The sequence below is a fragment of the Strix uralensis genome, chromosome 3 (genome assembly GCF_047716275.1).
Source record: "Strix uralensis isolate ZFMK-TIS-50842 chromosome 3, bStrUra1, whole genome shotgun sequence".
Classification (NCBI taxonomy): Eukaryota; Metazoa; Chordata; class Aves; order Strigiformes; family Strigidae; genus Strix; species Strix uralensis.
The window spans coordinates 107185956-107201734 of record NC_133974.1 but is presented as its reverse complement, the minus strand read 5'-3'; the positions used below and the strand labels follow the sequence as shown (position 1 = coordinate 107201734).

The window sequence follows — 15779 nt, the reverse complement described above, 5'->3', positions numbered from 1 at the left end:
TTTTGTTTCCATTAGTTCATTCCCTGCTACTATTTACCATTTACAATACAACTACCCCTCCCAAAATATTTGAAAAACTACTGAGAGGAAAAAACCTGCAGTGCCACACAAAAATCTTTCATTTTGTACCATTCACTTCCACCGTCTCTTAATCTCGTCTTGCCCAGTGCCTGACACACATGCCCTAATCTTGGTTAAGATCCTTAGACATTACTACAATACCAGCTCTATCACAGCAACTAACTCCTTCAAATAACAACAAAGGAAGTGTTTAGAAACTAAGGAATATTTCAGGAACGTGCTGATGCTTCCTATGGTAATTAATTTCAAGATTGTGATGCCAACTGCTCATTTTTTCCTATGGACCTTCTCATTGCACTTGACCTAAACATGTTCAGTTTGGCTGGAGGGAGAAACGCCTCTTAACTCTGTGCCATGCAGATATTTACTCTAAAAATTTCTCTGCATTCTTTAGAAAATTTCCTTCTGCTGTGGCCCGGATATTTTATATGCCTTCAAGACTGATCAGCTGTAATCCCTAACCACCATTACAATTTCTCCTTAAGGACATATTTATCTTTTTTTAAAACAGCTAAAAACATTTTCCCTCCTACAACAACAGGCACACACGCCTCTTTAGGGACAGATGCTAATATTGCTCACTAGATTGACAGAAAAGTGAAACAAGTGCCAGCAAGTCAAGTTTCCCACAGGCTCCAAATATGCCTCACAAACACCGAATTAAGTTATTTCTCACAGAGAGCAAAAGACTCAATTTTCCATTGATATAACCAAATTCTTTGTATGTAGTGCTGCTGCCAAATTACAGACCCAAATAGCTGTATCCTTGCGAGAACAATACAGAACACTGCATTTGGGTCAGCTAACATTTTGCTGACAATAATACTTAAAAGATTTGTTCAAAGTTCTGCCACAGAATTGATTTTTTGGCTTTTGGGGGGGATAAAGGGGAAGGGATTGTCAACACGTATTGCTATACTGCATTTCTGGCACACAGAGCACGAGTCTACTTGACAATAGACTTTGGTTATGTATTTGTAGCCTTGCAGTAACATGATAGACTTCCCAAAGAGTACTATGCAGTATCTACAATTACAAGTTTTAAAATATACTGTTAATTAAATCTAACGTTTAAGCACGATGAGGTGTTTGGATGACAGGAATCACACTGCTCAAATCCTACCTCCCTTTCTTGATCCTTCTTGAACAGGCAAACCCAACAATTCCCACTTACAGTTTTTTCATGTCTCTTCAGTAGGTGGATCTGTAGTTCAATGTAATCTGCTCTAGGTTTCCATCTGTTAAATATCTAAGCTTTTGCTAGCTTCTGTCTTTGAAATACATGATCTCATAGGTGTACAGTTATTGTACAACTCTTAAAACATGCTCTTACAATCAAGCATTTTGAAGTGACACAGATGGTCCATTCCAGGATCAATATTACATCTATGTGTCGGTTCAGCTGGGCTACCAGTCAGCTGATTAAAGAGCAGCAGCCTTGATCAGGGTATTTAAAGTTCTTAAAATTTCTTAAAGATCAACCCAAACTGAATTTCAACCAACTAGATATTACCGATGAGGTTTCCCCCAATTTTCAGGAAAACTATCTAATAAAAATCTGGACTGGCTCAAGACCTGTCTGTCTCAAAATTACTTGCTTTATTACTCTTTGTAAGCATGAATCTGCTCTGTGGGAATTCCACCTCGTGTTGCTTTGCAAAGAATCGAAGACTGCAGGGGAGAGGAGGAATTTCTGAAATCTTGATAGCTAAGGGAGATCCACGTATTTCCTGACAATGCATTTTTCCCATCTCAAAGACTGACTGTTTTACAACATCCTCCTCTTGCTTCTAAAATGTTTTCTCTGCTGCAACCATGAAAGAGTCTAGATGAACCATTTTAATAAAAATTTGCCTAAGTGCTAAGCCTAACCCATACAGTGCTGATCCTGTGTCACTCAGCTTTGATGCTAATGTCACCGACAAACATCGTATTGGTTGGGCTGGGAAAAAACATACGTGGGAACTGAGCGGGTATATGGCTGGGACTGAGCAAATAATTAAAAGACAAAGCGCAAACAAAAATCCTCCCCACCTAAGATGATACTGTCTTTCCACTTTCAGAGACTTCTAACAAATATATACTTTCATTCTAAATATGTATTTTAAAAACTGCTCAGACAGAAGACATAGTCATTTCTTTCCAAACCACATACCACAGCTTTCGAATTCAACCAATATGGTATCAGGAACATTCATTTTAAAGAACTTTGTGATGTCCCTCTTCCTCAGATTAGCATTCTGATTAACACCCGTTATCATCAGTATTTTGGTACTGACTCAAGACCCTCTGTCACACATAACATTAACTTGCTCTCTTCCATAACATCTGACAACTACACTGTTCCAGACAGGCTGCTATCCAACACCTCTCTCCAGGGACAGGAAGGAATTTTAGAACTGGATAACACTACAATATCTAGAGTGAAAGTGAAATGAGATCTGAAGAGAAATTGCTGAAAATCCACAGGAAAGTTCAATAAAAGGAAAAATCTATTTTCCTAAAACTTAAACACGACATGGAAAAAAAAGTAATCTTTCACCATCTTCGAGTGACCGTGCTCTTATTATGTCCTCTAGACAGTAACAAATACAACATAATTAATGAGTATCAGTAAAGTGGAAGCCACAATTCACTATTCTCTTCAGCACAGATTTTCTTTAAGTTAAAACTATTTAGAACAAGTCACAATCCAGCATCAGCTTGAAATAAGTTGCAAGCAGACAGAGATCAGTAAATGCATGCTTCCTTGCACAGGTAGCATCCATGCTAGAAAACGTAAGTCATGCCACTACAAATAAAGAGCTGCTTAAATGGGATTTATTCTCTGGAACACCATCCACTGCTGCACAAGTATGCATAGAAAGATGAAACAAAAGTCACTGGTGATTAACTCATGCAAATACTATTTTAAAACCATTCTATTTATCTCCTGCTCTACTTTCATCTCTATGGTAAGTAGATGTTATTTTTAAAAGTCTCTCTGTTAAAGAATTCACAAAATAGAACAGAGCAGTATTTGGACTGAACTCTACACAAAATATCTGTTAAATAGCTTCAGAGTTATCCAGCAAGTACATGCCAATACAGCAAATCTTGAACGAAACAGCCCTTAAAAAACACCTTACAAGTTATGCACAGATATTCTCTGCATCCCGTGAAGAGAAAACCTAATTTACTAACAACAACAACAACAATCATAACTCAGTAGAAATCCTCAAAACAGATTTGTTAATTTTCCAGCTACTCAGAAACAAAGCTACCAGAAGGGGGAAAAGAAAGGACTGAACAGAAATAACTAGCAATTATTAGCTTATCATTCAAAGAGTTCTTTAGTGTTTATCCGTATTATTGCACTAAAACAAACAAAAGCCCCACATAGTTTTCTAACACAGTTATTCTTCTTTTATCTATCCTTTTTTAAGAAGCCAAAGTGGAAATGGTACGTTAAATGAAAAATGCTTACAATACTGCCTGCTGCTTTTTTTGTTTTTCTGAAAAACTCCAAGCAGAAGATATTTACAATCTTGTCCTGCTTTCCACACATTTTGAACTAGCTCCATTATCTGACCAAAACAAGTGGGAACAGTTTGCACTTTGAAGTGCTCTTAAATGACAGTCTTTAGTCAGCTGCAACTAAGGTTATACTTTCATTCATTAACACTTTCTATTCCCAAGCTGCACTGTTTCTGGGACATTTCCCTTCCCCCCCCCAAGACTTTTGGGCCCTTAAAACAGGAAGAAAAATAAAGAAGTCTTAAGCAATTATTGTATTTTATTCTTTCTTGATCTGAAAATCTCACACCCCCCCCCGATGAAATTACTTACTTCCAAGCTGCCTCGTTTTATTGGATTCAGCACTAGTAGCTTCTTAAGTAGATTTTCACAGTCTGTGGACATATAGAATGGAATGCGGTACTTCCCCCTCAATACTCGCTCCCTCAGTTCCTTTAAAATGAAGTTTTAAAAGGTAAGCCTAATAATAGCATGGAAGATATGAAAAGAGTAAAAGTCAGGCTTTCATATTGTAACTGTACCTTTAGATTTTGACCATCAAATGGCAATGATCCGCTTACTAGTGTGTACAAAATCACCCCAAGGCTCCACACATCCACTTCAGGACCATCATATTTCTTGCCTTGGAAAAGTTCAGGAGCGGCATAAGGCGGGCTTCCACAAAATGTGTCCAGTTTATTACCAACTGTAAATTCGTTACTAAAACCAAAGTCTGCAATTTTAATGTTCATGTCTGCATCAAGTAGAAGGTTTTCTGCCTAAGAGAAAAATAAAAGAGGAAAAGGGCAATTTATGTATCAGAATAAGATCAATATATTACAGTGTATCATTTTTATCAGTAAATGCAAAAATGTTTCTTTTCCTAAAATGGTTCACCATCTGTGTCTTTCTTGCAGAACAAAAGAAACTAATCCCCCTGATACATTATAAAGATTGAAAATCAACTGTGTTTACTCAGGAAAATATAACTGTAAAAGCAGCTAAACAGACTTGAAAGTCTGCTAGTGAATCAACTATGAAGATTTTATTTTCTGGAAGAAATAACTTAGTTCAGCTTTATACTGAAGCATCTAGACATCTCAGAATAGCAGTTTCAGCTTCTGACAAGTTCATGCCAATTTCTGATCCGAAGGAGTATAAATCTAATCCCAGACACCATCTACCATTTTGGTGGGGTAAATATTTGAAGGCATTTAAGACTTTAAAAGATCTCTTCTGCTTACAAGATGAAACACTTCAAGCTACGTGCTGTATCTTCGCACACTAAAAAATTCTATCCCCTTTATTATGAGTTTTTGCTTTAGCAATAACACCACCAAGGTGTTTAACACTCAAGTATTACATCGTGTATACATCTAAGACCATCAATGCCTGTGCAGCAATCATCAGGTGAATGTAATGCATCACATACACATAGCTGCAAGTATTCAGGAACCTGGAGAGTCATAACAATGTCACAGGTAGGTCAGAAGATTAGAAGAGCGAGGGTAGAGAAATACTAATACATTACTGGGAAAAAAAAAGTGCATTTCTCAAAATGCAAGGATGCTGTGCAAGGAGTGCAGCAGAACTGGGCAATGTTTACCCATCTAACTGGATCCCAGCTCCTGATGTGCATATCAGCAACACAGGAACAGCACTGTGCAGTGCAGGAATCCTTTTTCAACAGGAGGACAGACATTAGCCAGAGCAGAGGATTCACCTAATTGCCAAACGTCAGTTTTATAGCAAACACAGAAATCTCTCAGTGGATGCTGTGCTCAGAATTGAGCTCAGAAAATAAAAAAATGTCTTAGTTCAGGATCAGAAAAGCAGCAATCGAATGTCTTAGTTGCTTTGATTAAAAGGGTAAACATGACTTTGTTTGGGTTTGTTTGTTGGTTGGTTTTGTTTTATTTTTAATAATTTCACTTGCACTCAATGAACAGAACAGGAGACAATTAACTACCAGTATATCAAGCCAATAACTGCACAACAGAATTTAGTCTTTATCAGAGGCAAAATACAGCCCATTTTTACAAACTATCCTAGAAAATATTTTATTTTCCCAATTCATGACCTGTAATCTCAGCTGGTTCCAGCTGATGAGTCTGCAGACAGACTCACAGAGATATTTTCCAGATTTGACAGCCTTCTACATTACCGCACAAAGACTTCATTTTCCTTGTGGTGAAAACATTACTGTCAGTGCAGCTGCTCTGCGATTACAATAGTCCTAGTTCAACAGTACACTGCTACCCAAGTACCCCATGCTTTTAGGTTCCTTACTTCAAACAAAAACACCAAAAAACCTTTTAAATACGCCAAATACAAAGACTGTGCTCTTGTTGATTACATGTTCAGAGCAAAAAGTATTAAGGGTCACTGAAAAGGTAAGATGAGTTTTGTGCATCACAGGATGAGCTAAGTTGGAATTAGTTATAGCCCCCTTTCTACTCAAGCTGTTTATAATCACAGAAAATTAAAAGGAGACAGTTTAAGCACCCACAGGCCTTGCACTCTCTCCTCTTCTGCCAGAATAGCCTGGACAAACTTGCACATTTTCTTCTTACATGTCTTCCTAGTAACTTACATTTGATGGAGTCTACCCCCTCTGCCAAAAAGACTTATCAAAAATCCCAAGAGGTGCCAGACCTCTGCCTTGCAGTGCTACCAATGTCAGTTGGTCAGCGTGCTGATACCATGGAGAAAGTCAACAGAAGCCGATGTGAATGTAGACACAACTTTAAAGTTGCTGTTTCATTCTCTGCAGCTCCATGAGAAGAGTTTTAAGTGAGACAGAGACAACACATAATGTTTGGAAAGAAGAGACGAGGTGAGAACACCTCCTCAAAGACACACATTTAGCCCTTTTTAGTTTGCATTTTTCATTGGCTAGGCTGACTGGCTCTCAATCACATCCAACATTGAACTTTTCAAGAGTCTAGCATAACTCCATTCCAGAGAAGAGAAGAAAGAAAAGCAATCAAAGAAATTATTTCGGAGCCTGCCTGCCTGTCTTGCAAACAGGAAGGAGATCAGCAGCAGAGTACTTGTGACAGATGGTAAAAGGGATCCCGTGTGAACGCTGGGAAGCAGTTTTGGATAGTCCTGTGAGCAATGCAGTGAGCTGTATTCATGCTATGGAACTAAGAAATGAATGAGGGGTGGAGGCTGTAACGGGCTCTCGGAGAAAGAGCGAGATGCAGGATGCAGGGGTTAACGCAATAAGACTCAATAACACAGCTGGGCTCAGCAAGCCAGTGCCAGATAAGCACAAGGAGATGGCTGGCTCCCTACTCCCAGCCAAGTGTAGGGCTGAGACAACCAATGAAAGCGGCTTGTCCAGCCAAGTCAACAGGTCCCTAGGTGCAGCCTTTTAGGAAACTCAACAGCAGTGGCTGCAGTAAGCTCCAGGGAGCTTGACAAAACATTCATGGGCTCCAAACCACCACACAAAACGGGGAGGAATTTTTTTTAATCAAGATTTCAACGAGATCCAGCCCTTTCCTTCCTTGCATTCTGAATTCAAGAGTGCTGGCTAGGCACCTCCATCACCAGATGACAATGGTCTTGGGGCAGGGAGAACTCAGCAGAAAAGGATATATTATCCAGCACCCTATGCACACACAAGAGCTGGCAGATTGACAGATATTAGGGAACACATTTGTAAGAAAGAGGTTGAGAGCATACTGCAGTGCATTATAAGAAAGTTAAGACAAAAAATACTGGTGAAAAAACCCTTAGGAATTATCCAACCTCAGCTTTTCACAAGTATTTAAGTATATTAGTAAAAAAACCTACACCAGTGTTTTCTTTGTAAAGGTACAAAGACATCAAAGCAAGAGAACAAGCCAACTTTCAAGCGGGCGAGGATCTTGTGTCCAAGTCCCATGATATCTAAACTTGGCATGAAGACAACTTCAGACTGAAGGCTTATGTTGTACCTGCAATTGCTGAACTCTTTAACGTGGTCTGGTATGTTTATACAGATAGATTACTAGAAAGCATTAAAAAAAAGGAAGTTCAAATGGGTTAAAAATCTAACATATTTCTTATGAATCACTAAAAAAAGACTGTTTTATATATCTTGCAATATATTCTAACTGAAAAAATTTTAATTAAGTAGTGCTGACTGGTATCATTGAACTCCTGCAGCTTCAGTGTGTAGATATCTGCATGTCAGCAGGTGTAATTCTTTGGAGAGAATGTCTTTTTCTTAAAGCCAAAACTGGAATAAAAGTAACACATGTTCTATTCTTGTCTCCCCTCTGTTCCAACAGGCAAGTGACGTTATTTTTATGCTTCAGAAAGTTGGGAATAAAATACAAGTGATAGTTCCCTCATTCACATGTTTGAGGCATTCAGAGACAATGGCAAGGACAAGTATATAGAATGAAATTAAGTGTATACTGTCAACCAGCAAAATGGAAAATAAGTAACAGCCTACCTTAAGATCACGATGAACTATGCATTTCTGATGACAGTACTGCACAGCAGATACAATCTGAAACACCAAGATGATCAATGAAATATTTTATTTCAATCTCAGTGTAAGTTTGCGTGTATAATTCAGCAATTATGGCTCCTGATATGATTCAGTAGGACATAAGAAATTAATAAAGACAGCTTTCATTTTAGAAAATATTTATGTAAGTTTCATTAAAGCTCAAATACTAAGAAGTCCCTAAAAGCAGCTAATTTTCATATTAAAAAAACAATTAATACATACTCCTCAAGGTAATAGGAGAAACATGTACTTTAAATGCAGATCACCCAGTAGCAATAACTATTAAAAGGAAATTATTCCACCCCCCACCCAACAGCTGGATGTACCATCTCACATTTTATCTTCTGAAATATTTGCAGCATATCTCTGCAATTCATCCCTAACAGAATAGTTCATCCAACATTTTCATATACATCTTTCACATGTGTATAACAAAAATCAAGTCTGAAACATCAAGTTAAAAGCAGTTTCTTTATGTGCTAATTATATACCTTAATTCTGAAAAATACCAAATTTTGTTCATTTAATTAAAGCTTTTCATAAAGTAATCACTAAAAACAGGGTAAGAAAAAGATTAAGATGAGAAAGTTTGTAATAAGAATATAAAAACCTGTTACAGAATACCCTTCACACAAAACAGTGTGACATGACACAGCAATACATGTCATTATATCGACATCTCTAGATAGAACATCTGTTAAAATTTAAAATATTCAGAAAAGGATGAAAACCTCAAGTGAGTCACAATAAAAATGTGACTCTTAGGAACATCCACTAAAAAAGAATGTAAAGCAGTCTTACTATTTTTAGATAGCACGTAGGAAGCAGGTATTTTTCTCCTCAGGGATTTTTTCCACTCCAGCTTTAATAAACATTATCACAACAATGATTATTTTTTGAAAGTAAAAGAAGTATGCTCGCACTCATGTCTATCTGAAAACACCATAAATAGAAACAAAAGAAAGAGTGAATGTTAATTTCATACCTGCCTGAATTTTGCACGAGCCTCTTTTTCTTTCATTCTTCCATGTGCAACAAGGTAGTCAAACACTTCTCCTGATCATGACAAAGACAAACATCAGTCCTATTGTCCAGGTTTTATTTTTGACTGTCATGCACAATCAAATCATGCTTGAAAAAAACGCCTCCCCACCCCCACCCTGTCCCTTCTTGAAGGGAAAGGAACAGAGCCTTCATACTAAGGGTTCTTCAATTTTTAAAATGAATTTACTTAAAAACCACTGTGAAACAAAAAAAAAAAATTGACCTTCATCATGGAAAATATTCATATTGCACATAAGACACACTGGGAAACAGGCCACTTCTTATGTACCAGATTTGTTTTGCATATCTCTAGCGGCTTCACTTAATAGTATCTGTATCACTTTTGTTGTTTCTGTCTTGTTCTCTAATAAAGCTGCTCAAATGTCTTTCAGAACCATATCTTTGCACTGTCTGACGAGCAGCCTTTCCTAGGCTGGTCACTAGCCCTGTGCTGGATCCCCCTCCCACATTGAAACATTTCCCGTTCAGATGCTAAGCAGTTTCTCAAGCAGGCACCCACTATCCCTCTCAATCTACCATCCTGCTGGTCCCCTTTCCTGTGTTCGTTATACCCATGCCCCAGACTTGCCTCTCCAAGTGCTTTGGCACACATTTTCAAGATAAAATGAGGCACCAGTGCTTGCCTAAATATAGCAGATAAATACTGAGTCAACTTTTTGCCAGAATCAGCACCAGATTATCTCTTGATATTCCAGCAGAAACCTCAGAATGTTAACTACCCTTAAGCACAAACCTAATAGGTTAACTTTACAGAACGTGAAGCAAGCAAGAAAGTCTGCCCTGGGAGGTCTGCTAGGACTGTTGTGAAGGCCAGACTGGAATAACCCATTAACCATAAAATCCTTAAATTTTTCCTAGGCATGTAACTGATATGGCTTTCCATATTTCAGTTTATCCTTAAAGCAGAATTAAGAATCCACTTACCCCCACTGGCATATTCCATTACCAAATACAATGTCTTTTCAGTTTCAATAACTTCAAATAATTTTACTGCAAGAAAAATGAATGAGAGAGATTGCAGCAGGGAGCAAAAGCACAGCACAAACAAAAAAATTACACTCATGAAGTGAGGATAATTTATTGCCAGCGATAACACAAAACCATAATAAAACTTTATATCCTTTAGGTTAGCATTCTTTCGAAGGGATAAAAAAGCAAAATTAATTTCTAAATCACAGTTGATAATAAAGCATATTAATTCACAATTTTCTCAGAAGTTTACGCACACTGTACAAACCGGTTCATGCTGAAATTAGTGCTTAATTTGACACAGACGTCTTTAAGATCATACAAACCTTCCCTATTTCACTAGTAAACTGCTCCCAGTTAGAAATCTGAGATTCTGACCAACTAAAAACTGAGTGGATACCCGAAATGTTAAGTCTGGAAGACTTTCCTCAGATTGTAACAGTAACCACTCATTTAAAACAAACACACCCCCACCACCCCCCCCAAGAAAACAAAAAACACCAAAATGCTGGAAAAGCAACAAACAATTCAAGGGATGAGAAGGGAGTGCCTAGCATGTAATAACTTGTACACCTCATCCATACCTTGTATGCAACAAGCCCTCTGGCCGATTCAGGACCATTAACTGTCTCTGGAACAAGACTGTCCAGCCCTCCTCAGCCAGAAGAATTGTCATCACAAAGTAGGGCCCTGAAGCTGTGGGGTAGGTGAAAGAACTAAAGCAGAAAGGGAAAATTACATACTTTGTAATTCTAATTTTCTGGAAATATCAGTCAGCGGGAGTCTTTCCTAGACTGAACTAAAGGAGTTTTGCTACTTTCACCTAAGAAACTCATGCTTTTTGGCCTCAAGATTAATGTCAATGGAAGAGAGGAGTTGGGGCCCTCAACAGACGGGAGAGCTCAGCATCTCCTACTTTGTGTTAAGGCTTTCCCAGACTGAGCAGTTTATCTCCTCAGAGCAAATTTCTTGTTTCAAACAGAGTCAATAAAGACAGGAAGCATTTACTGAATGCTCACTGTCCTATTACCTCAAAAAAAGTTTAACGAGCAAAAGCATAACAGTAAAATACATTCAAATAAAGCCAAAGAGAAGAAAATGTAAACAGTATAATTTTAAAGTAAGTGCAGAAATGCAGGGCTCCTACCAATATTGGGATGATTCAGTATCTTCATTATTCGTACTTCTCGGAACAACTGCCAAGGAAGCAAGACAATTTTCTTAGAGTGTGTTTATTAGCAAGAAGTTACACAAATATGCGATTTTAGATAGCAAAAAGGAGCAGTGTAAGCCACAGAAAACAGCATTAACGTCAAATATAAATATACTGCAGTGAAATCCAGAAAATGTAATCTACACCTTATACATGATATAAAAATAACCACTACCAACTACATATCAAAAACAGACTAATTTTTAAGCTTTATACAAACAGACACAGATAAGTTTTATAGACATTTCTGGAGTTTTACATTGAACAAAACCAACAAAAATTTGTGTGAATAATCTGTTATCTATTTGCTCCAATTTCTTTGATGAGTGGCAAGCTCAGCTAACTACCCTGAATACATACATAACTGTGGGTGCAAATACGAGGTGTAGTACTACAGAAAAGTTGAACACACAGATGTTAAAATGGAATTAGATATCAGGAATCCTGATGTCCCCCAGTCCAGCTGCTCCATAGAGGTTAAGTGGGCAAGTTCACCTTTCTTGCAACTACCAAATTTTACACCAGTCCACAAACAGCAGTGTCCCCTCTCCCCCTGGCAAGGCCTGAAGGTTTAAGATTGATGAAAGTTTGCTTTATGATCCTGAGTCACATAATCAAAAACAACTGGATAAATTTACAGCACTAAGCATATATACTTAAGACACTGGTGGGTTTACTTTTTTTTTTTTTTAAACCAGAAACAAAAGGTCTTCGCTCTTAAATTTCTAGCATTCATGGGTTTATTGATTAAGTGAGAGGTGAAGCAAGACTAACCTACTCAAAGGGAAGAAGGCAAATGAAAGGAATCCAAAATGACTACATAGTTCTGTTACTGTACACTTGAGGCTGTCAATACTGATAAGCTTGCACTGTTTTACTTCAAGTGAACAGCATATCCCCATCACCAAATCTATTTACTGTGCTGCATGCTCTTTAGTCCTGTATTGGGCTGAAGTAGGATGCTGAAATGAAGGAAGAAAAGCTCACTGGCTTCTGCATAATGCTTAGACATTTTGGAAACACCTCAGCACTACAGTCCTCTTTTATAGAGAAACTTGGCTCAATGCAGAAGTGTGTTGTTGCTGTTCAGCTTGTCCGATGTCTCAGAGGACATCTCTCCCTCCATTTTCAAAATTAGTCCCATTTGTTCATATGCTTCCTTTGCAAAAGGGTACAATGATGCAAGCCAGAAATCGAACACCTCCTCAAAGAGTAGCACTTTAGTTTCTATTTTATGATGGCTGAGGCTACAAGTTAAGAGAAATTAAAATTCTTTTGCTGAGACAACACCAATGGTTTTATTACTCCATTTCTGCAACAGTCATAACATTTCTAAAATTCTGCATTTATTCTATTTAAGACTATAGAGCAAAATGTTTTTGAAATTCAGCTTTTGATTAAGTATTATTGCAGTTCTATATTTACATTATTCAAGTATTTCAAGCTAGTTACCATCCACTTGCCTTATAATTGCCATTATAACAATTTCAGAAGGAAGGAAAAGCTATAAAAGCATTTACCTGAGAGAACATGAACAGTATGATGCAGTTTGTTTGTGTTCAAAGTGTAACAGATGGGTATATAATACCATGCACTACAATTAACTTTAGCAAATATTCTTGTTTCTTCATAAAGTCAGTTATTCCCATGAAAAAAACATCGTACCAGGCTGTTCATTGTGCATTTTTTGTTTTTCTAAGTATTTGAATTCATTGCACATGAAAAAGTTTCTCAGCTAAATCAATATCAATTAGGCAGAAGCTAACAAATCTAAGCCAGACGGTACAGCTTCAGAAGAACTTCTAAGCAGGTATGTGGAAAACTGTAATTCCTGCCAGAAGACTGGAAAGGTATTTCATAACTTAACGGTATTAATGCTTGTATAAAAGTTCCAGCAATGAATGCATATCTTCATAAGCAGGATTAAAATATTGGACTTCTATAAATCAATTCAAGTCTAGAAAATAGATCATTAATAAACACAATTTTACATGCAATATGAAGCACATGGTGATTGCATAAAAAGATACACATTATTCAATATTCTCACAGGATTTAGAAGTTTATTAATTGGTTTAAGATTCAAATTGATTTCATAGTGACATGAAATTTTGTTCCACACAATATGCTATTTCTTCTTCCATAAAAGAAAAAGCCTACTAGGAAATGGACATAAAAGTCTTCTTTCCTCAAGACAGAACATTACTGATCTCCAGCCTAATGCAGGTACTTTGTTATATGAAAGAAACATTTACTTGCTCCAGTTCCAAACAGAAGACATCACCAAAACCCAAGGTATAGGCTTAGGTTTATTCCATACAAAAGCCAATACATTTTTTTACAACATCTTGTATTATATATCCTGTTGAATAGACATTTTTCAGAAAACTGAAGCATATGTTCTCATACAAAACAGGTACACAGCCCTGGTAGTCACCATGAGTATATCAAGAGGAAGTAGTTAGTCTCAACCTTTTCAAAGAAAGCAGCTATTCCAAGGCAAATTCTAAATGAACTCAACAAAGTCACAAGGTGAATCTGCGTATTTTCTTGCTGGTTAGTGACTCTGAGGTGGGCTTCTTGTTTGTTTGGGGATTTTGATTCAAAGACATTTTTAATGTTGTTTGAAATGCATCTGCATGCTTAGAGCAAGAACCAGACAATGCTGAAGCAGCCGAAGTTATTTCTAGGTGATGCTCATCCACACAAATCATGTCAAACATAGGCTGAATGGAAACTGGCTATTTTATTTTACAGACAGGATGGTGTCAGTCTCCCTACAAACATCAGAGAGCAGGGAAAGAAAGAAATGAGCAAGGTTAGTTGAAATCTTGGAATCTACCTGCAGGTACCTGCTGACTAAATGGCTTCCTCAGGAAAGATTAAAAAAACCCCTAAGTGGTTGTATTCCCTACAACACTCCTCTCCCAACTGCCTGCCTACTACTGAAACTATAGAACACAAGATTGCCTTCTTCATGGGGAGATACACGTTTCTCAGAGTTCATGTTTTGCAGTTGTTATTGGCTTCTGATAAGTTTCCAGAAATTGTTTACCTGGAAACCAACATTTTCAGACCTTTTTCTGAAGTAACTCAGGTATAGGCATCTTGCAAATTAGGCAGATGTACTTACGTGTTCCACAATACTGCTACGTAACTAAGTCAAGCAGCTTTGCTAAAGCTGCTTGGTGTGACAGATACCTTCCAACCCAGGAAGAAAGAAATTGTTTGAAAGGCTGAAAAAACTGAAATAATGGAACAGTGCTATGCAGAGATCAAACTCAGCCACATTAGACCTTGTGTAGCTTCTGGGCCATACAGTCCAAGGGGATGTGTAAGGGTCTCTCAAATGTGGAGTGGGGAGAAAGATCAGGGAACATTATTAAATCAGATATTCAAAACAGCAGAGGGGGAGCAGAATGGAAACTGGGCAAATGAACTGTTCTCTGGAGTCCTGGTGCATATTCAGGATTTTATTTGGCCCAGTATAAATGCACACTGTAATGAATTACGGAAACGCCAACGTTCACTCCTCCAATTTTCTCTCACAAGAGAGAAACAGTGTAGAAAATCTCTGAATGATGGATAACACTTGAATAAAAGCATTAACAGTATTCAAGTATGAGCACAGTATTCAAGTATGAGCACAGTATTTTACACTGGAACACTTGCATTCCATGGAGCACTACTTTAGGATAAACCTTCCTGCCCCTCCCTTTCCCCCTGCAGAAGCATGCTGGTCATTAACACTAGTTATGTCAATGTGTATTTACAAATAGATGTATCTTTAAACAATATCCACTACACTTCTCAGTGACACTCAGGATACCTCTATATGCAAAGGAAGAGATGTATTAAAGCAACAAGACCACAGTTATTTCCTACAAAGCCAAGTTTGTTAATGTTATAGAAATCTGGACAGAACAGTGAGATTAGTTCTCCTTTTGTGACAAGGTGAGCTGCAGGATTATATAATTATTTATTGTACTGATGAAAAATAGCGCTTTCAGAATTCATGCACACCTCTATTTCCTTGAGCAGCAGCAGCATATTGCTCTCTCAGAAGGTGTAAGTGCTCCCTGACTTCCCCGCCCCCCCCGCCCCCCCCGCCCCTTTATAGGGCCACTCTTCATTCTGAACAAAGCACTACCACTCAAAAAAGCTCTTGAAGAATTATCTCCTTGTTGCAAACAGGTTGTAGCCTCAATAACTTCACTTATAGTAGAGGACAGACAGCACCATACTCAGTTTGTAGAACTTACACCTATGGAAAAGTCACAAAGCTTGAAAAACTGATTCTTGCATTTCCAGTTTTATTTGTCAGGGCATAGACTGCAGAAAGCACAAAGATCTTCTGTCACACAATTGCTAACACTACTTGCTGTCAGGTTGACATCTACATTTAAATTTACTATTTTAAGTCACTACAATCAAATTAAAAATTTT

The 15779-nt window shown here is 37.7% G+C and overlaps 1 protein-coding gene across 14 annotated transcripts in view; it reads right to left on the bottom strand.

Annotated features, from left to right (window-relative positions):
- MARK1 (microtubule affinity regulating kinase 1) overlaps positions 1–15779 on the bottom strand; it is a 59945-nt gene that overhangs the window by 16919 nt on the left and 27247 nt on the right. For 11 of the 14 annotated variants that reach the window (XM_074863760.1, XM_074863761.1, XM_074863757.1 and 8 more), the window contains 6 exons: positions 11268–11316; positions 10076–10141; positions 9072–9142; positions 8027–8083; positions 4119–4355; positions 3910–4029 (listed from right to left, as the gene is read on the bottom strand). In XM_074863760.1, the coding sequence (XP_074719861.1) occupies positions 3910–4029; positions 4119–4355; positions 8027–8083; positions 9072–9142; positions 10076–10141; positions 11268–11316 (600 nt within the window). Of the gene's footprint in view, positions 1–3909; positions 4030–4118; positions 4356–8026; positions 8084–9071; positions 9143–10075; positions 10142–10704; positions 10837–11267; positions 11317–13385; positions 14111–15779 lie in introns of those variants that run through there. The other 3 variants (XM_074863762.1, XR_012628268.1, XM_074863765.1) reach the window with 3 other exon arrangements.